The 22,318-nt window shown below is 42.6% G+C and overlaps 1 protein-coding gene across 2 annotated transcripts in view; it reads left to right on the top strand.

Moving 5' to 3' along the window:
• Positions 1–4,066: 4,066 nt before the first annotated feature.
• Positions 4,067–22,318, top strand: part of LOC311020638 (phosphofurin acidic cluster sorting protein 2) — a 46,141-nt gene continuing 27,889 nt past the window's right edge. Inside the window, exon 1 of one of the 2 annotated variants that reach the window (XM_084020800.1) lies at positions 4,067–4,394. In XM_084020800.1, coding sequence (XP_083876926.1) covers positions 4,174–4,394 — 221 coding nt within the window. In that variant the 5' untranslated portion in view covers positions 4,067–4,173. The remainder of the gene's footprint in view (positions 4,395–22,318) is intronic. The other variant, XM_084020801.1, reaches the window with a different exon arrangement.

Here is a 22,318-nt window from a genome sequence, read left to right as displayed (position 1 = left end):
CTGGTATCGGGGCATGTGGCAATCTCTCCAGCAGATTACAAATAGACGGGACCTTTAAATTGTGCTTGACTGCTCACCGGAGAGCGATCGCTCTCGGGGGCGAGGACGGAGCCGGCTGTAATGAGTGTGTGAAATGTGAAAAATAATGGCGATGCCTTGCACAGTCTCCCAGATGAATGAGGACCGCATACCTTAAACTTAAATTAACTTGAATGGCTGGGCTTTGATAGACCAGGAATGTAAACCCTATTTCTTCTTTCACCAGCAGCCTGAAGGATCGCTCCGATCTCTTCTGGGACACCGAACCACTTCAGTGGAAAGCCGACAGAAGAAGCCGACCTCGGGAGGAGAATGCGCATGTTGCTTTGGTTTCAAACTGAACAAAGCATCTTCATCTGCCTCATTTAATCTTGTCCAGTTAACGTCGTGGTGACGCAGGAAGGCAGGTGTCGACTCAGATAAACACTGGTGCCGAGCGTCCTCGGGGGTCAACATATGGCTGCACATCATTTTCTCTCTGCGCCTCTGAAAGCGGCCCTAAACAATTCTCATTAAAGCGTCAATATGGTCCAGCTTATCCTGCATATAGGGAGCGACGGCGTTTTAACCGGAGGTGACAAACCATCTCTACTCAAGATGTGCAGATATACTTGTGCAGAAGCACTGATTTAACTTCTTTAATCAAGTAGGAGTGGAAAAGTACAGGCTCTGAAATTAACTCAAAATATAAAGCATCCCTATGAAGGACATTTCTACTGGCAGTTTTCTTAGAAAAGTGAAAAGAAAAGAAAGAATTCCCCTCAAATGCATTCAAATTAAATAACGAGCCTGTTTTGAAAATGTGAGGAGTAGAAAGAACAGACATTTGTTTTAAAATGTCAAGTCAAGTACAAGAGAACTGAAAACTCAAGTACAGCAACAATGTATTTATACTTTGTTGCTTCCCAGCTCTGATATTAACTGTGAACTGATTGACGATGCTAATATCCTCTCTGCTAGAACAATGCCCACATGATCGGATCTGAGTCACTTGAGGCGTGTTGCCAAGTTGCAGGGGGAAAAAATCCACAAGTACACCAACTTATTACCTTTTATCTCCGTCGTGCCGCAGCAGAGACAAATATCTAGCAACGAATCTTGGAGTGAGTTACGAAGCAGACCCTTCTCCCCCACTTGCGTCACAAAGACATGATGCCCTTTCAAGTTTTAAATTTAAACCTGAACACGGCTGTGCATGTGATTCAGAAAATGCTTCTTTCTTTTTTAGCTCGTGATCCGGGGCTTGCTCATTAAAAGAAAATGTCTGACTTTGATGGTGCGTAGGTGGCACAAGCCTAAAACAAAAGCTCACGCCTAAAAAAGAAAAAAAAAAAAGTGCCTTGCTTGTCACCCCGCTCCGGCATTATGAAAGATCTGTGGCTTTCAGTCACACGGCTGAGAGAGAATAAGACGCCGTTACCTAACAGATGAGTAATTAGCATTGTTTGCCGCCTGGGTGCCTACGTCAGAGGGATGCGTTGCTATATTTGCTCCCCTCCGACTGACTGCTGGCTTTAATAACACAAAAAGGCCCTGCAACCTTTGTGAAACAGCAGCCTCCTCTTTTGCTCCAGACCTTTCTTCACTTGATGTTCGGATGCGAGCATCATTTCTTTGGTTTTTGTGCTGTGACGCCTGCCACTAAGCAAACTGATACCTGGGTAATTTATTCTCTTCCGCAGACTTCAATAAAGGCGAAAAGGCGGGCTTAGAAAATCAACGGTGTCACAATATGCACACCCACCCACTCACACTTATAGGGGAGAGAGAGAGAAGAGAGGGGGGGATGAAAGGTCCTCCCAACTGTGCAGACAGTCTGCCATCTATTGGATGCATCACAATGTGCAAGTTGAGTCTTAAATGTCCTACATGTTTGTTGTAGTGCTGCTCTGCACCACTAGGTGGCGGTGCACCCCATGAATCCATTCATGCATCATTTTTGTGCATCACATTTGAGGTGGGAGCAGGCAAAAAAAAAAAAAGATTAAATAAATGATGAATACCAGAAGATACCATCTTGCACTGTAAGATGTGTGTTGATAAAACTCTGATCTTCATCATCAGGCTAAATGTAATAAGAAAAGTCAGGGATTTTAACAATACTTTGATTTGTGCAACTCTTTTCAGGGTTTATTTCAAGCACACTGTGTTTCTCACTCTGAACAAAAAGCACTGTGTATAAGAATGGCCTTGCCATACCTCCTATCTCACCATGCATCAAATATTTATGATCCTATAATCTTGTTAAGATGTATAGCTGCGATGAAGAATGGCGAGTGACACGTTTTTGAAAATTGCATCTAGATTGCCGTCGTGACCTGGAAACAACAGATGTTACAGTCTGGAAGATTAAACGCTGTCAGGTGCAGCGGGGGGGGGGGGGGGGGGGGGGATGATTAAAGATCAGATTGCTTACACTTGAACACTTTTTTGCCAAATGAAATTGTAACAACGTGAAGATTTTATAACCCTGTTTCACCTTGTAGGTATATATATACTCATGTTTTATTGAAAGTTCAAACAGGCAGTTGAGAAAGTAGAATGAAGGTGAATCTGAAACAATAACTTGATTTTCTATTACATCAGACTTAATGATTGTGCAAAACACACATCTGACAAAATCGGGAAGTGTTTTTTTTCTTTTCATCCGGCCAAGTCAGTTGAAACAGGCTGTCACACACATTACCCAACCCTCCTGAGCAAGTCGAGTCAAGTCAGGCTCATTGGAGTCTTTAGTCACTCTTCCAGTCAGCAGGTTTCACAACACCTGCATTACACAGAGCAAATACCAGCCGGCATCATTGATATTTCAGAGACTAATGACGAATCATTAATAGTGTGGCCTGAGCCGGCCGTGCCCAGTTGAAAGTTTGCTTTGGGAATTTGCAATTCAATGGTTGGCAGCAACACAACCGTGCACATCAGTATCCAAGTATTTATTGTGTAGGTGTTGTAGATGTGTCACGTTTTAGTTTTGAAAACACTTGTTTCTCTTAATTTTTGGACAGAAACTCTACAGCTTACCTCTCTGTGATACCCTTAGAGCTTAAATGCTGCATTCATGAACAATAAAGAACCAAATCATCTGCATGTGGTAACAATCTGAAATCCTTTAATTTGACACCTTTATTTCTTAATTTGTGTGAGAATGCTGTGTTGGCCAAAAGAAGTGTCAAGTTTGGGTTAATCTACTAATCTGTTTACATCTATTAGTAAATAGGGACAAAGACTGCAAATTAGCTGAAGCTAGACATCTAATATACATCACTTTCCCCAATTATGTGTGGCAATGATGTATTGTTTCTGTTAAATAAACAATAAAATAAATGAATCAATGAGATGCTTATTATATTATGCAAAGTAAAAACAATGGTAGGTATGATAAGATTAAGATTTTGTCTGCATCTTTTTGGTCAACATTTGTTTGTTTTCCATTTAAGTGAATGCATTATTGTTTTTTTTTATACTTTAATATGTTTATTACTTTGGAAAATTGTTGATAAGACAGGATAGGTATAAGCTTAAAATTCAGCCTCCATCCTTTTGGTCAATATTTGTTTTGTTTTTGCATTTGCTTTCCATTTAAGTTAATGCCTTATTGTTATTTGTTTATTAATTTGGGAAATTGTTAATAAGGACCGGAATAAATTACTACATAATGATCATTGCACTAGAAGCCATTTTTTTTGTATTTATCACCTGATTTCCTGAAAGGTGCACATTGTATTATTATTTAAACTTGTTTTAATTCACAGAGTCAACAAACAGAAATAATGGAGGGATGGAGTTGAACAAAACACATTGCTGATTGTTTCCTGTAATATTACAGAATGTAATAACTGTACAGCATTTCTCTGTATATCCTCCCTAAATCTTGACATGCAAAGTAGATAATAATAATAACTGTGTGTTTTCTGGGCTGATAGTGAAGGTGTCCCACCCGAGAAGCGGGGACGTGCTGCCCCCTATCAGCTCGCTGGTGACATGCCCCGCCCCGCCTATCAGCATCTCCAGTCGGTGTAGAGGAGCTGGGGAGTCTGGAGGAGCAGGAGCAGGCAGCACAGTCAGTCCAGCGGCTCCCGCGTTCGTCCCCCCCGAACAGTCAAGAGCTGCTCTCCCCCCCTCCAGGAGGTGATGATGGCGGCGGCTGTAGAGAGAGGAGGCGTCCGGGCCGCTTTCCTGAACCCGAGCAGCAGCGGCGGTGGCGGCGGCGGAGGACCGGCACCGACAACCCTCGCGACCGGAGCGTTAGCCGGGGCTGTGGTCCTGGGCTCGGGCTCCGGCAGCATGCCTGTGCCCATGAACCTCTTCGCGACCTGGGAGGTAGACCGATCATCCCCAAGCTGCGTCCCGAGGTAACGTTGACAACAATTAAAAAAAACAACACAAACCACAGTGTTTACATGCCGTTTAATGAACATTAGGCTAACGTTGGACCAACAACGCCCTCGTTGGCTGTAACGTTAGAGCTGCCACACATTTCCAAAACACTGTTGCCTCGGCTTAGCTTAGCTTCCTAGCATGCTAACTAGCTACGGTGGCTAATGCTAATGCTAGCAGATAGCACTCTTATGTTTCGTGCTAAACATCCAAATCTTATTGGTTTGAGTTTGTGGCGAAGCAGTCGACTAAACAGCTTAAAGTAATTAAAGTAAATATTTTTAGATCTTCCAAAGTATGCAAATTGTTTTCTTAACAGTTGGCGTGATTTTTTTTATTTTTATTCCGACCGTTAAGATAACTAGCTTACCGGTAACTTTTGTTAAGCTAACTAACTGTCAGTTTTATCGCTCGGAGCTGTGTTTTTGTTGTTGTTGGTTGCAGCTTCGTTCGGCTTTTGCATACATTACATCCCCCCCTTTGTCCAACGCAGGCCCGTGTGTGTGTGTGTGTGTGTGTGTGCTGGGACTGATTTACGGAATGCATGCCACCTAATAGCGACATAACTATCTATAAATACGGTGACATGAATGCGGTTCGTGTCACTAACGAGCAGACGTCCTTTTCATCCTTTTAGCGAGCTGTGTGAGGAGGGAGGTGTGTGTGTGTGTGTGTGTGGGGGGGGTGCAGTTTAGCAGCTGCCATGGCTGTTTCAAATCCACATTTTCGTGTTCATGTGGTCTTTGACTCTCTTATGTTTATGTCCAGGACCCCCACATGTGTAATTCAGCCATAACACAACCACAAAACCACCTCAAGTGTTGACACAGCAGCTAGCTAGCAGCACAAGAAGAGGGGTGAACCGTTTTTTTGATCGGCTGCTAAAATTTTTTTTTTTTTTTAAATCACTGGCATGTTTAGTTATTCTGACACAGTTTTTCATCTCTGCATCAGTATTCGTTGTCGGTGATGCAGCCGCCACTGCTGCTGCCACCTGACCAGAAACCTCTCGGGAGCTGTGGGCACATTAATCAGCTTTGACCTAGATCTGTTCCAGTCATTGGGAGAGAGAGAGAGAGGGAAGTGGGCTTGCAAAAAAGGGGAGGGGTCGATGTGCGCATGCATGTGTGTGTGTTTGCCTGCTGCCACTATAGTGCCTGTATAAGTATGCAAGTGTCAATGGCATCATGGCATGCAGGGAAAAAAAACATGGATAATTTACAGTGATGGCCATCTTTCAAATCTCCGTTTGAATATTATTCTGTTTCATCTCGCGGGCGTCTCGGCTGATTTCGAAGCCAGCTAGGATGAGAGAGTGCGTGTGTGTGTGTGTGTGCATGCTTGTGTGTGTGTGTGTGTGAAGTGACAGCGCGGCTCCTTGTTTCAACAGCTCACTGCCTTTGTTTTATCATAGTCTGAAAATATGATTCCACAATCTTTGCCACTTTTTCTCATTGTCTCTGTATTTCTGTGATGGAAAAACCCCGAGATCTTTTGTCGGACGCAAACCGATAAAACTGACCTTACAAGCAATTACAAGTGAGCACACGTCCCAGTTAACTACCTATTAGATTTTAAGACTACTGGCTTGCAGAGAAAGGAGGAGACACGTCTCTGTGCATTGATTTCCCCACATTTCTGCCTCGACACTATGTGCTATTGGATGACACACAAGGTGCTCAATTAATGATGAATAAGGATTTATTAACGAGTCACCCGTCAGTGTCGAGCACACGTCTGCAGAAACGGCCCTGGCACAAGTCTTCGTTGATGTCTGGGGTGATTTGTTAGATTTAATGAAGCAGAAGTGACAGTGATGTACGACGCGGTTGTTTTGTTTACACCGAAAAAAGTCTTGTTGTAATTTTTGTTCGACACGGTAACTTGGAGTGCTTGCAGCATTTTGCTAAGTAGTTTGCTCGCTCCGTGTCTTGTTTTTTTTTTTTACAACACTTATCCGAGACTGGTGTGAAAGGTCTTGCATGGAGCCCAACCCAAGGCCTGTTTTGGGGATTCTGCCTTGGCATGCTTTCAGGGGCTGGGCCATTTTGTGTGCAGCTGTTTGCTCCTCTACTGGCCTTTCCCAAATGTGGGTCTCCAGCTAAAGGGGGCACGGTTTCAAATGAAGGGGGGCTTTTAGCCATGGATTGTTTTTTTGTGTGTTTTTTTTACTGTGCTACTCAACATCGTACACACAGCTGTTGTTAATATGACGCTGTACTTTAAAAATCAATCCTCTTAAACCCAGGAGCCCTACTGAAAGCAGTGCTGAGGGGGGAATGTTATTCACAATGGGGAACACACCTATGGCACTGGGCCAGTGAAGGACTTCCTAAAGCACCGTCTTTTAATGTACTTTTACTATTACACAGGCTCAAGCTAGATTCATAGTAACATGTCATTTTCACAAGTGGTCAGTTACTCTTGCACTTATTATCCATTGCTTGTTTTAGCTAAATGCTACTATAAGCTGGCAGATAAAATGTTATGGCTGTGTGTGATACAGTATTTTTTTTTTTTTTTACGCACCAGACAAGTGTTGTACTTCCTAAACAGGCCCGTTGGAACCGTTGGATTGTTTTTATTCCAGCCATGCCAGCTAGTCTGCAGCCCTCCAGTGTTACTAATACCATGTGTTAAAACTGTTACGGCTTAATTCTTATAAGATAAGTTTATTTTTTCTTGTGTTATCCATCTTGAGAGTTTACCTCATCCATTCCCCATTTCACCCTCAACAAATGTAAAATAAAATTAAAAAACAATGAGAGGTACTGGATTAAATGCATAGGATACAGTATATTAGGCATGGGATGATATAGGTCTTTATCACAGATTTGGATTAAAAAAATACAAATATTTGTGAACAAAATGTAAAGGGATTCCAGCATGTTTTAGTGCAATTTTTCTTGATTGATTATTGGGAAAGTAGTATTTTCCATATCGGCCCATGCTTACAGTACATACTGTAATATACTGTATATACTGGTTGAGCAGCCTGCCCGGGTATTAGAATGGCCCTCATATATCTATGGCAGGACAGCCAATAGATGGGCACGTCCAGTTGATGGATGATCATATTTGTTGTCTTGCTGTGATTTTATCCTGCAGACACTGAGATGTCCGAGGCGTGGGACAATGAAGTCCCATTGGGACTAATCTATTTGTTGAGGGAACAATGTGGTATTTGCAGGACTGACACCAATGCAGAGGTCGAGACGGTCCAATGTTTATCTCATAACAATAAAGAATGCGTAGCGGAGTGCGAGGATTGGCTTCTTGCCATGTTTCGAAGATCTTTTACAACTTGGTGTCAAAAGTAGTGACCTTTACCCTCATCGCTCACATGATGGGGACATTTTGTCACCGTTCGCCAGGCTTTATTGTTTCTCAATATAGCAGGGAAGCGATTCTGGTTACGGACTTAAAAGGCTTTCTAAATATACTGAATGATAAATGTTTTCAAGCTCTGGAAATATTTTTTCAATCCATGGTATTTTTGTTTGTGTCTGTCTTTTAAGTTTTGACTGTCTGTGTTCAGAGAGGTGAAGATATCTCCAAGGTTGTCCTCGCAAGCCACAAAATCAACAACATCTTTCCTCTTTTCCTCTGACGTTTATCTCGAGTGAGCAGAGCATCCTTCGTTCTGTCAGTTTGATTCATGCGAGTACCGAGATGACCGTATTCTCTCGTGAGTGGCACACAGCCTTATCTGGCTAGTAATTGAGTGTACTCTGCAGGCTCTGGTCAGATGTTTGTTTCTTCTGCCCCAATTCTGTATATTGGATCAGATTGATGTGTTGTTATTCTGTGTATGTCAGAAAATGCACAAGAAAAAAGATAACTCAGGCTTGTGCTGGAGCGACATTATTTTGTCATCTTTGTTCTAGGTCAGTGGATATGAAGCCACCAGCCTCAAGTCTTAACATATTTACCTTTTATGCTGTGATGCACACGGCTATTTATTAAGCTATATCCGGAAGGTTGAATAGCTAGCATGCAATCTCCGCTCTCATCCCTGGCCTTAATCCCTTTGATTTAATGTCTAATTCTCTGTATGTTCATTTTTAAACCCAAGACCAAACCATTAAATCGGGATACAAATAAAGGAGGCGCGTCAGTCAAATAAGAGGAGCTTACCGTCCCCCTTTCACCTCCTCGCTAACCCTGCCGTCTCAAGGCTGGGATATTGTTTCTCCTAGTAGGGGAGCTGCAGTAATCTGATTTCATAACAGGAAAAAGAAGAGCCAGTAATCTGATGCTGCACACAGACACTGTTCTGCTTAATCCACTGCTTCCTTTTGCAATCATAAACAAGGCCCGGCAGCCTTCTCTCCCGCGCCCTTCAGGATCGTGACACAGCACTCCGTGTGAGCCGGCCTCATGTTTACAACCGTTGTCCGGCCACGCCGTCGGGATCGACATCTGATGCAGAGCGCACAGAGGCACCGAAATGTCACCCTAACTGTGATGTCAAAGTCAAACAGCTGCTCGGTCTCTTCTGTCACATTTTGATTATACTGTTCCATTCTTACTTGATGAGTTTTTGGTTTTTTTTAGAGCTGAATTGCATAGTTGTATGCTGATTGGCTTTGGGGGATGTAATAGAATAATCCTGATGCTGTTTCTTAGATGAAACATGATCCACTGTATGAAATGCTGATGAACTAAACTCCTTGTACATTGAAGAGTTATCCCTGTAGCTAAACGGCATTATATTAATGACTACAATAAGAGCATTTGATTTCAGGGACGGGAGTTTGATTGATACCCATAACATTGCTAAATGATGAATACCCCACTGTAGATAATATCACTTAAAGCGATAGCAGGTTTTTATGAGTTGCTGCCCCTAGAAGTTGCAAGAAATGATAGTGGTCATGGAATATAAAGCTGTAATATAAGTGATTTATTATTGAATTAAACCATACATACTTTTGGGTTGCTCCTTCTGAAAGAAACACATTAATACATTTTGGAAATCTGAAATAATAATTGGTGCCTTTTTGTGTTTTGGTATCGTTGAATAAAAACCAGTCCTAGCTCGGGCCACATGCTCCACCATGCTGTTCACACAGTTTGCCAACAGTAGACCAATCAGCGCCTTCACTCCCCCCCCCCCCCCCCCCCCCCCCTTCTTCATGCTTACTCCCACCGCCTGAAATGTGTCAGAAATCTGTGTTTCCTTCCCTGCCTTCCTGGAGGACGAGGAATTTCCTCGGGCAACAATTTTGCATTCCTGGTGACTAGAGAGCTGCTGTGGTGCGGCCGAAGCCAGTGCTGCTGCACTCGGCCCCCCTTTTTCTGTGCTGTTGTTGACCACCTACCTGCCGTCCGGGAGGGGAGGGCGAGCCGTGGACCGCTCACCCCCTCGTTGAATAGTTTTGCTGAACTGGCTCTGAGCTTCACAGTGAACGGCTGAATGTGCTGAATGCTCATGTTGAATTCCTCACAAAGGGAAGAAAGGTTTGTTCCCCCCCCTGCCTGGACCCCAGAATGGGAGAAAGGCCAGATTTGTGTGTGTGTGAGTGGAAACTCAGGGTCTCTGCTAGTGAAGAGATCCAACTTCCTGATCCAACAAGTGAGGCGAGAGGGGAAACTGTCCTCTGACACGGGGAGGATCCTGTCAAAATAATCACTTTGGGGACAATGTCTCTCAGCACATTTCTCTCTTGTTCTTGCTCCACTTATTTCCCACCTCTCCCATTCAGGCATTTCCTGGACTTGTATGTGCCAGCAGCAACACAGAGAGCCGTTATTATTCCACGGACAAAACACGGTGGACGAATGAGAGCACATGGCTCAGCGTTTTGAAAACATGACATATGTTTCACAAAGGCAGCGGGAGCTCCTGTGCTGCGTTCGAGCAGGGTCGACTCGTAAACAAAGTCAGGTGGAGGAGGGTTACTAAATGATTCAAGGCCTTTTGGGATCTCGTAATTATTGCCAGCCCTACTCGTAGACGATTCATTTAATCTGGTCGCCGTGTTGCTCATGAACCAAATGGAGATGCTGCCCATGACTTGGCTCAGTAATATCTGGGCTGTGTTTTTTGAAGACCTTACAGTCAGCTGTCAAACAGCGTTGGGCTGGATGCCCTGCCCACTTGTCTGATCACAGATTAAGGAGTCTAAACTGTCTGGAGGCCTCCTTTCTGTTCATGTCACTTTGCTCTTCCCTCTCCTCATCTTCTCTGCATAACTCCCAAGGGTTTTGATGGTTTCGTGGACAGAATCTAGGCCCCAGTTCAACACTAAAATGAAACCCAATACAGATGTCCAGTGGACCAGTTTCAGACTAGGCTTTAGGGCTTGGTTATACTTCATCAGAACTACTAGTGAGGAAAATCATAATTAAAAGTTTATCCTAATCGGTGCCTTTGAAGGTGGTAGATCCTAGTCGTTGTCATAGAGACGGAGGACATTGGGGATAAACTATAAACCATCCAGCAGTATACTGGCCCCTCAATGTTTATTTCTTTTTTTAACATTTAATTTTAGGGCTTTAAATGTGTTTCAGTCTTTGGATAACTCATAATATTAGGATTATCTGCCGGAAACATCAGATTATCATGCTGTTTGACTCCCACTGGTTGGCTGTTGGACATTATCTATTAAGAGTGGAGGCTGTTTTTAAACCCAAGCAAGAGAAAAGCCGCCTGTCGTTTTTTTTTTTAAAGATCTATTACTCATTCTCTCTTTTGTATGAGAAACGATCTCCTTATCTGTCTGTCCTGATTAAGGAATCAAGTCTCTGTTGATTTCGGTCTCGGTGTTTCTTTTCACATAAAAAGCTTTCCATCTCTGCAGCAGCTCTTTACAAATGATATTGTGTTTCAGATTTGGCAGCATACTGTTAGCTTTTGTCGTTACTCCGGCCTAATTAGCGTTGCCGTGGTACCCGTGATGTTAGAAGTACCACTGCATGGATACGGAGGGGGAAAAAAAGAATACAGAAACTGGAGAAAGGAAGTTTGAGCCTGTTTTTTACATTTCACGATTTAAAAAAAAATCACATTTGCTGATGCTCACCATTGTACATTTATTGATCGCACAATTCCCGGCTCACAGTGGCCCTTCATTATGCTTCCTGGAGGGGTTGTCCACATTGCAGAAAATAGTTTTGAGTCGGAGAAGAGTTGTGAAAGGCTCATTTGTCATGTTTGGTGCAGGTAGCAGTATTAGGACATAGCTCTTTTTCCCCATAGCTGTATACTTTCTAATCAGCCTCGTTGTCTCTTATCATGTATCTGTTTGCTGTAGAACTAAATATAAATTTATACCAACTCATTTGTCTTCGCTTACTGGCAGATGAGGCTGAGGGTGTCGGCTCTGTTTTCTGCAAAACCTGATCAATGATGAGAGCCGGAAGATGGATGTGATGGTGGTGGCTGCGGGAGTTGAAGGGCAGATTTAATCCTGTCTGATGCTAATCAGAGGCACCATATGGCAGCATGAAATATGTATAGTGAAACTGAATAGATACTTTAGATAAAATGTCAGCAATCTAACTCAAAGACAGCGTGTTGTTTTTGCTCAGTTTCACACGGCGCTAACAAGGTGAACGGGATTATGGTCTTAGATTTCTAATTATAAGTATGTTTCAACTAGATTTTTTTGGCCGAGATGTGATTCTGATGTGTAAAAGCTCCCAGGGGTCGATGAGGAGGTCTGGCAGGCTTTCCTCAACATCCTTTTCATTGCTTTTTTAATGAATCTTCAGTGATTTTGCCAAAACCTTACATAAGCAACCTATGGATACTGGACATTTCTGTGCCGTTTTTCGCAATTAAAGAATATTTTCTAGCAAGTAGGACTGCACAATCACAGCTGAGATGATAATCACACCTATTCTATTGAGCAAAAGTGTCATCATTAGTCATCCATCTCTCAGGACAAAGCAGGTGTTATGCTATTTTTAACTTGACAGGAAAGTGTCTTCACAATAACGATGCGTGCAGAGTTGATAACCTTATATTTAAACACTGTTTGGTGCTTTCTTCGAGGTGTTGCTCAGGTCAGTAGGTGAGAGGGGAGGTTGTTTTAAACGAGGCTTTGCTCGTGAGCTTTTGATCCCACCAGTGGACTCCCGGCTAAGGGACGTTCCTGCCCGGCAGACCATCCACCTTAATGGGATTTTAAAGCTCAGTCCTAACCTTGCTAGAGGCTGTGGCCCCCGCAGGTAGCGATGGGACGATATAGGGATAACCGTAAATATCACAAGTAACTTGAAAAAGCTGTCTGGCTCGCTGTCATGTTAGACAAGTGAAAAACAGAGCCTGATTTAAAAAAAAAACTGGATAAAAAATTATATATTTTTTAATTTATGAAGGGATATGCTAATTATGTCTAAGACTATTTGATTATTTTTCAACTAAAGATAACTTCTTACTTCACTTAACCACATTTTGATGATTATCAGGAAAATATTGTGACTATCTTGACAACGATAACCGTGACATGACATTTTCGGCTCGTCCCAGGGCTACTCACAGGGGTCGCCTGTATCTGTTGGACTGGTTACTGCAGACTCATTGTGGAGTCATTGGATGCTACAGACATGAACTTGAAGACCTCCCGTTAGTCAGAGGACCTGCTGTAGTTGAACCGATAGCATCAGCGTTCGCTGCAGGCGAGGGAGATATCGGCATGTCCCATGTCATGCCCTCCCCCCTCCTTTGTGATGTACTGTAGCTGATCTGGTCCAACTGTCTAACTCTGCCTCTGAGTTTGCCTGTAAACATGCCGTGTCGGGTCTGATCTTGTCTCGCATGGCCACTGCAAACACGGGCCTGCTGACCTCATCAGTTTGTGGTCGGGGCCGAACAAAAGAGCTGTTTAGCGGTGCGAAAAACCCACTGACAGCTCCTGTATATAGTAATGAGATCTCTGCTTGAGTTGAGGAAGAAGCAGAAAGAAGTCTGAGTCTGTGTATCTTTAAGTTAAGAGTACATCAGCTGTTAATTTGTTTTGGCGCCAGTGAAACCGAGGGGACGCTCTTTTTCACAGCGTGTGCTTGACTTGATGGTGAAACATGGCGACAGGTTCACCCCATTCATGCGTTTCCTGGTGTCATTGAGCAGCAGTTTCTCAATAGGAAACATCCACGACATGCTAGCACGCCCTTCATTATCAGAGAAAAGTCAACACAAGAGCACACCGGTCAAACCTCCCAGCTTGAATCACCAAAAAGGAAATAACATATCTGGCACCGAGCGCTAATGCACCAGCGACATGTGATATTACATAAAAATGTGCCGGTAATCCCGTCAGCAGTGAGAGTCTGCCACAGTTCACAAAGACCATATTCCAGAGTATTATGACGGATATTCAGAGCGCAGCTATTAAGTCCTCTTCTCTCCTTATTCGTGGAAAAACAACCGGTGTATCTCCTCTGTTTCTTTTTCTGACCACGCCCCTCTGGGCTGCTTCATACCTGAGCGATGACACCTGTCCCTGTCCCGTCCTGCCTTCCCGGAGCAGCAGAGCAGCTCATGTGTCTGCGCCAGCTGGCTCCGACGAAGCTGGAATCCATCCTCACACAACTTGACAGGAACTACACGTTGAACGGGGCTATTTAAAGGCCAAAGGGATGTCGTGTGGTCACGTCTCACCAGAGCCAGATCGGATTGGTTTCTGCTTCTGTTTTATCTGCAGCGTTCTCACCTCAAGTTGCCGTTTCTTCAAAGAATCATTTGCCTTTTTTTAAAAGATGATTTTATCAACTTTTATAGGTTGGGGCTGCAACAGCTATAATTTATTCATGACTGCTTCATTTTCTGACTACATCTCACCACTAAAAATGAGTCTTTATAATGTTTAGTTGGTACTGACAATTGACTGTCATGGGTTCGCATCTCTTTGTAGTTACTTCCTCGTCTGCGTGGGTTTCCTCAGGAGATCCTCCAGCTATCCAAAGATTGATGCATGAGGTTTGACAAGAATGTCCATTTAATCATAGCTTGGTTTAAATATGACTGTTGGAACTAAACATCTTTGCATTTCAAGATATTATCCTGATAATCATGAAAATATGCTTAAAACTCTTTTTGCACTAAAACACACTGCAATCACTTTACGTTTGGTAAGAACCAGATATTTTTACTGCGTCGCAGGGAAAACACTTTCACATCCTTTTTAGTGAAACTTTTACAGTGAGTCTTAAATAAGGCCATCAGAGATCATGCGGTCTCTGATGAAATACATTTATAAAAAATAACAACAACATAGTGTATTTTTTAATCAGGCTAGATGTTTCACTTCTCTTTGACTGTAGTGAATTAGATCGCTGATCATAATAGAAGAAAAACTTGCTGTTGAATTTATATTAAATGTATTTATGCAGGGAGACCTTATGATGTATGATCATCTCTTTTAACATTGTTTTTCATAGTGCCACTCACCGTTTTATTCATATTTTGATTATTATCAAGATGCCTATTCCATGCCTATTCATGATGATATTCACCATTACGGCGATAATGAAATTCATAAAATCTTATATAGGAGCATACAGATGGAGCGTGCATGTTAAGAATGGATTCTGCTACAGGACACGTTTGAGCTGTTTTCTTTGCTGTTGGATGGTAAATATCAGAGTTCATAGTAACTTTATTCTGGATGAGTAAGCCCTTGGTGCTGCAGGCCGGCCGGCTGGTCACGTCCACCGTTCCAGCCTCCAGAGGTTTAGTGTTGGATGCTCACAACATTTAAGCCTGTGTCTACACAACATTGTAAGCGCTATGTTTATCTCAATCACATGACTTCTGGCCTGGCTTTAAGCTGCCGACTCATTACAAAATATTTTGAATTGTGTTTGCGGTTAATGAGTGCACGCCATCTGTTGTTTTTGCGTTATGAGAATTAGTTCCTGGTGTCCTGGTGTTCATTGTTACAACTGCAGAAGATTACAGGAGATCTAGATGTGGTTTTCTCTCTCTGTGCCGACCTCTTGACATTCAGCAATGTGTTGGCAACAAAGAGTACAAACAGACACACGCCCGCCGTCAAGCCCCTGATCGCGGCTTTACAAACCTCTACGGCACATCGCGATCCGTCGCGTTCTTTCTTATTCAAAGGTCTGTTTGATATCCGTCTCATTTAGCCGCTTTTTAACCTTGAGTTCTGTTTTTATTGCGACTGCGAGGTCGGGAATTACACGTGAACTAAACAGTCGCAGCGATCGGCCAAATGAATCGCTTCCTCTTGTTCCTTGTGTGCCCGAGTGCTCACAGCGTCTTCCTTTTCCTTCACTTTGAGCTCGAGAAGATTTAATTTAGGGAATTAAAGCCCCGGCCAGCGTTTTGCCATCTGGCACACATGGCCAGATATTTGGGGGTTAAAATGGCTTTTTTTGCGTGCGAGCCTAAGTGCAGGCTAAGCTCTCGTGGCACTTCCTACTGTGAACCCGTTAAAACGGATCCATTCAGTCGTTTGGTTTGTCTCTCATAATGTAGATTCAAAAATGAATTCCCCTGCTTCTAAATTACCGGCCATTATTCTCCCCATGACGTCTCTGTTTCCTCTCCAGTCACAGGGCTTCGCAGCCTCGATGTCGGTCCCATATTTGTCTAAAAAACCTGCAAATTTCTAAACCCAAAAAAATGCAAAGAGGATGATTTATTTACGTGGGTGGCGTGGGTGGGGATTTGTGAATGTAGGGCTTTGCTTTGTGCCTAAGAATAAAATGTCAGGAATAAAGAAAGGGAACTTGTCTATATTACTGCCTGAGCAAATCCCGCTCGTCAGCCTCACCGTGAGTACATCTGCCCCCGTTTTTCTGTTGTAGCAGAATGAAATATTCAAAAGAAATAGCTTTTAAGACGAGCACATCCTTTTATTTGGCGTAAATTATGCAACCATACATCAACAAATAATAGTGTTATGAGAGAACAAAGTGCTGTGGCTTTCCCCGGTGAAAGCCATGACCGGAGAGGACGTTTTTTTTTTTTTTTTTTTTTTGCATTGACATACCGTACACAGCTTCCTTAAGAATTTCATGCAGAGCATTCTGTTCAAGCATGCTTTATTAAGAGAATGTGACCGCCTTCACATCTCAGGCAGAGAATACGAGGAATGGTGCATTGAAAGCACGACTTCAAGTCCTTCCCTCTCTCTCTCTCCCTCTCTCTCTCGCTGGAAGCCCCCCAGCACATACCAATCATAGACAGTGTCTTTTTCATTCATCCCTCGGTTACATCACTCATCCTCAATCCTCAACTTCCCCCCTGCTTTGTGCCTCTGACAATGTCGGTGCAGTGATCCGAGGGCACGGAACTGGCAAAACATCAAGTAGAACGCTGACCAGAGGGGAAAAAAGACAAATCACAAAAGTGTGTTTTTGTTTAGGCAGCATATCATTCAACTCAAAGGGCTCTCTCTCTCCCTCTCTCTCAGCGACCTGCACATTCATTTGTAATGCATGATAAACTTTTGTTTTTTATTGGAAACGCTGTGACGTTAGCACACGGTTTGATTCAGCATTGATTTTTGATTCAAAACGATACGTTCATTTTAAATTATTTCACTCCAGTCCTCTGCAATAAAGGTGGTGTGGCAAATTATAGCATGAGAGCATAATATTATATATATATTTTTTTTAAAGTTAAACTGATTACAACACTGTAAATACACAAATCTAAGACCAAATATTACATTAATTCACACTTAATTTGCACAAACCTTTAGTATTTAAAAAAAGAAGGTATGAATCATCAAAAAAAAAGAATTGCAATTCTCATTTTCGAAGATTCAAATATGAGAATTGCAATTCTTTTTTTTTTTTACACTGATCTATTTTTTCCCACCCCGAGTTACTTATGCTTCGATGTTTCCAACTGAGACAAATGAGAACACGAGCGCTGACACTCTCTGTGTGTGAGCAGACGTCTCTAAAATAAGGCTTCGACTGCTGCAGCCGCCATGGGCTCTTAGACTTCAGGGTGTTTCAATCTCACGTTATTTGATGCCGCCGTCACCAAAGTGGTCCCAGAATAGCGTGGAGATAGTAGCCCCATGTTCTCCGACGCGCCGGCACATCTCGGACTAATGGCTTTGAAGGATGTCGGTGTAGACGAGAAACACTCTGTTGTTATATAAATGGATGAAATAGATTTATTTGGCAAACAAGAAATCATTGTCGTTGACTTGGAAACGCTGAATATTTATAGCGCTTAATCATTAATGATCTTTTTATAATACAAAGCCTGTTTGTTTTGCCTTTTTAAAAGCAAAGTAACGAACGGAGGGAAACCTGTGTGATCCCAATGTTCTTGCCTTCATCTCCAATGATTATCGCCCTCTCATGCTTCCAGTTACGTCTTCTCAGATCGGACACCCGGGGAGTTTGATTTCACATTTTTACATTTTATTAATATCTTTTGATGTCAGTGTAATACAAGCTAGGTCTGCCGTCGCATTAGCAGACAGAAGTTCTCTTTGAGACCCGACTCCGGGGAAATCTGGGCGGGAGGCCGGTGTGTGTGTTAACGAAAACCTTACTCAGGGCATGGTGAGGTCAGAAAGGGGCTAGCCGATTGTAGGATTGTGTGTTTGCTGGCTTTGCTGCTCCGTGACTTCCACCTTTAATCCACCTCCCACAGTTGATTTGCTTCCCTCTGAAGTTTCACCCTCGTTCCAATACAGGTGGGCCGAGTTATTCAGCCTGCACTGGGAGAGAGAGACTTGGCAACCTGACTGTCTCCTTATAAGGGATGGGACCATATAAGGTTTTATTGTGGATTGGGATAAATTAATTAAAAATTCATAAAATCAAAATTAATCGTGGTGGATTTTCATTACCGGGATAATCGTGAATATTGTCACGGGTGTATAGAGCCCCTTCAAAAAAAATCTATATATATTATATAATAAATATTAGTTTTCTCTCTCTGATGCAATAAAAATAATAGTTTCTTACATGTTTGAGAGCCATTTTAAAGCATTTTAAACGTCTGATAATCATCAGTATAATATCGTGAATCAGAATTATTTTGGCCAGGATAATCGTGGCATGAAATTTTCATATCGTCCCATGCCTTCTCCACATTCAGTTTTAAACCCTGGTGTGAATGATGTGATCGTAATTTAGCGATGGATTGTTAAACTTGTTCCTCCTCCGAACCCTGAAAGCTTCTAATGTTCCCCCTGAAATCTTTTTGTCGGCGCTCTAGAGAAAGTGGACAAAGCAGCCGAGATAAGATAAACCCCCATCGTATAACCGTATAACTCACGATCACAGGCCTCTTATCTAAAGCCAAATATTTGACCACAGCTGTCTGAGTGCACTGCCTGATAAGTTGTGTTGTTTGTCCAGGACAGATAGAAGTGAAAGGATTTGAGAGTAGCCTCGGGCGAATCCTCTTTCATAACACGGTGACTTCAGCAGAGGCTTTTCTGTCTCTCTAATAATGATGATTTCTATCCGTATTCATCGCTTATTTAACTTATATGGCACTATAGGGTTCAGCCTTTTATACCTCCTATTAAAGCCTGACCGATAAAGGATTTTGAAGGCCGATACCGATACAAATGTTTGATTTATCGGCTGATATTTTTTTTTAATTTCAGAAACGCGTAACAAAACATTAACAGATTTCCCTAATATCAGTTATTTGTAGTTATTTATGAGTCTTCATTAAAATAATATGATAATGCAGTTTAAAAATAAACTTGTTTATTTTATTGTCACAGTGGAACAGAGGAACATCAAAATATATTAAAGTTCTGATACATAAAATGTATAAAAATACAAACTTAAGATATAAAAACTTAAAGTCCTTTGAACAAAAACACAACAACAACCAAACACAAAGTTACCAGTATTAAAAGACTTGGTAAGCTTCATAAATATAACTTCGAGCAAGACTGGAGACAAATTCTGTAAGTTCTATAAGGGTGTTTCGTCCGTTTTTATTTTATTTTTAAAATATTAATTTATCGGCCATTATAAATGCCGATACCGATAGTTTGGAAAATGCCTAATATTGGCCGATAATATCGGTCGGGCTCTACCTCCTATCTAATAAAAGTCTTTGTATTTGGTGATACTTTAGCTATCGGGCTTCGTTAGTTAATGTATTAACCGGCTTCTTTGTGTGCCTTGGCGAGGACATAATAAAGCAGTGATGGGCAGGTACAAATAAACAAAATCCACAATAGGGATTATGTTGTCATGACTACTTCCTTTGTGGAATAGAGTAACTCTGGTAAAGGACCTGTTCCTCTAGTTTTCAATCAATAGAAGAGGAGTGGAAATCTCTCAAAAACTCTCAGATGCATGGTGATGCTGACGTGAGCGATTCTCCATCAAAGCGGTGACAGAACCAGTTTGGGTTCATTTCAGCTTCGCTGTGTTTCGCTGTCGTTTACCATCAACCTTCGTTTCTCTCCTCTGCTCTTATTTCACCGAGGGCGGAGCAGGGAGACGGCGTTCTGCGAGGTCTGCTACTTTGATGCTCTCACTTTCAATATAAGTCGCTCCGTGGCTGGAAAAAACACGTGAGCACCGTCTGAAATTGAACCGTGGCGTTGTTAACCCTGTCGGGAAGATGCAGCGGATTAAGCCGAGTAAGAGTGGCAGAGCTGTGAGTAAGGAAAAGTAATGCATGCAGTGTGAAATGCCACAGGCATCCAGTGTCCTGTCTCAGTGCTTCTATGTTAAAACCTTATTTCTGCAGCACACTTGTAATGCACTGCATAAGGCTTTATGTTGCATGTAGGGTCACATATATGTAGGTATTGAAAAGATGCAGCTTTAATTATGGACTGAGATAGTCAAGATTTTAAAAGCACTTTCTAAATAAAAGAAGGACTTCAGATTTATGGCCAAAATGTGCAGTAATATATATATAAAAAGAAGTCGGATGCATTGAGATAGAGAATTGTTGTGCATTGAATCAATTCAGATTCACACCTCCACTTAATAGACAAGGTCGCTTCTCTCAACCTTTCCCCTTCACACTGAACACAAGCAGAAGCGTCTGCCACCTCCCTGATTTCCTTTATAATATCCGTGTGTGACTTTGAGCGGTAGAATCTAAAAGAGGGCGAACCGGCCTTGTAATCTAATGGCCTCGCTTCGCTTTAGTGGCTGAAAAAGGTCAACAGTTAACGACGGTACAGCGAGTGACTTGGACGCACTAATGGGCTCAGATGCAGCAGCACTACTTTACGCTGCGGTGAGTGATGACATATAGGCTAAACCTATTAGCTGCAGAGTGCTCAGCTCCTGGGCAGCCGCCGTTCCAGCAGTCAATAACGGCTCATTTTGACGTGATGTGACACGATTTGCACGTTTAATGTAATTAGCCTTGGGGGGGGGGGGGGGGGGGATTTAGACCTCCACGCTTGACATAATTTGATCTTGAATTATTTTTCACCTCACCCCGTTATGAAGGTGAAAAGTAAGCCAAGTAGAAGTCCTACATTAAAAATATTATCAGCAAAATATCAAATGTAAAAGTCGTGATTCTGCAGTAAAAGGTCCTGTGTGACTGATGTATATTAATGAAGCTAGTTTTAACATCGTTTATATACAAGGTAGTTTACTTAAGTGGTTCCCAAGCTAGGAGTCGGGGCCCCTCCAAGGGGTCACAATATATACCTGATTAATTAATGGGAGAGGAAAGAGGGAGAAAAACAAAGTTCAGATACACAAACATGTATTACCTTTTCAGATTTCCCCCTCATTTCATCATTCAAACAACTTTCAAAAAGAAGCCTCTGAGGGAAATGCCTTTTTGCATTATGACCAGGATCGCTGTGTTTCTATTGCAAGTCACCAATCAGAAAGGTCGGAGACGACTTGAAAATCCCATTTTGTAAAATAATAATAATAATAAGTAATAATCAGATAAATATTGTGGATTTTAAAGAATAATATTATTTCCCTCTGTAATATAGTTAACGTATAAAGTAAAATAAAATAATTGAAAATGTATGTGGTTATTCTCCATTACTGGTCCTGAGTAGTCGGATCAATAAACCCTGTCTATACCGATGAAATCCCGATCAGAGGAAGCTTGGCAGGCGACCGCTGAAATTGAAAGAGGCTGTTATCAACTGGGAAACAGACAGAAAATGTTTCACTTATCTTTGCTTCCCACCGCCACCGCCCTTTCAGAGAAATATTGAACCGCTGTATGGATCCCCCGCCCACCCAGTCTCCTCCGTGGATTGATAACACTGTTGTGTTTGGGTGCTGTGATCCCACTCACAGCTCCTCTCTGGGAACGTGGGAATGACCTCCCAAAATAGAGGATTAATGCATTTTTCGAGTGGCCTCTGCAAGCCCCTATTTTGATGTGGAGTTTGTGCCGGTATCTGTTGAGAGGAGGGGGGGAGCACACCACAAATAACAGCCCCACCTCCTAACCATATCGACGATGCTTTCTAAAACCAGCTGAATCATCCAGCGCACGCCTCTTCCAGCTATTTTTTTTTTTTGCAAGCCGATACATGCTTTGTGTGTGACACCTGGTCTGTCTGTGCACGTCTGCAGCCACTGGGTTGGGCAGCGACGTGAACTGGCACTGGGCGGGGGCACGGGGACCGACTGGCACCGCGCCACAACAGATGGCAACTGGTTTCACTTGCAGTACGACACAGTGGCAGGCAGGAGTGGAGATAACACCTCTGTCTAATAATAAAATGAAAAAATCCCTGGTACCCTAGGTGACCCCTTCACAGCCTGCAGCCTTTTTAATTACATGTGAATCAGTCTGCGCGGAGAGAGAGAGGGAGCTGTGATGGGATAGAGATGTTGTTAAAGCATCAGCCCTGCTTTCTGTCTCCCCCCCTCCCTCCCTCCCTGACGGGTGACTCATCCTCACCATCACATAAGGAGACCTGGATCCGCTGCCGTACCTACAAGCTTTAAATTTTAATTGCGTTTTGTTATTCTA

Source organism: Eutrigla gurnardus, assembly GCF_963514095.1.
Source record: "Eutrigla gurnardus genome assembly, chromosome: 11".
In the NCBI taxonomy this organism is placed as follows: domain Eukaryota; kingdom Metazoa; phylum Chordata; class Actinopteri; order Perciformes; family Triglidae; genus Eutrigla; species Eutrigla gurnardus.
This window is presented reverse-complemented; position numbering and strand designations above follow the sequence as displayed.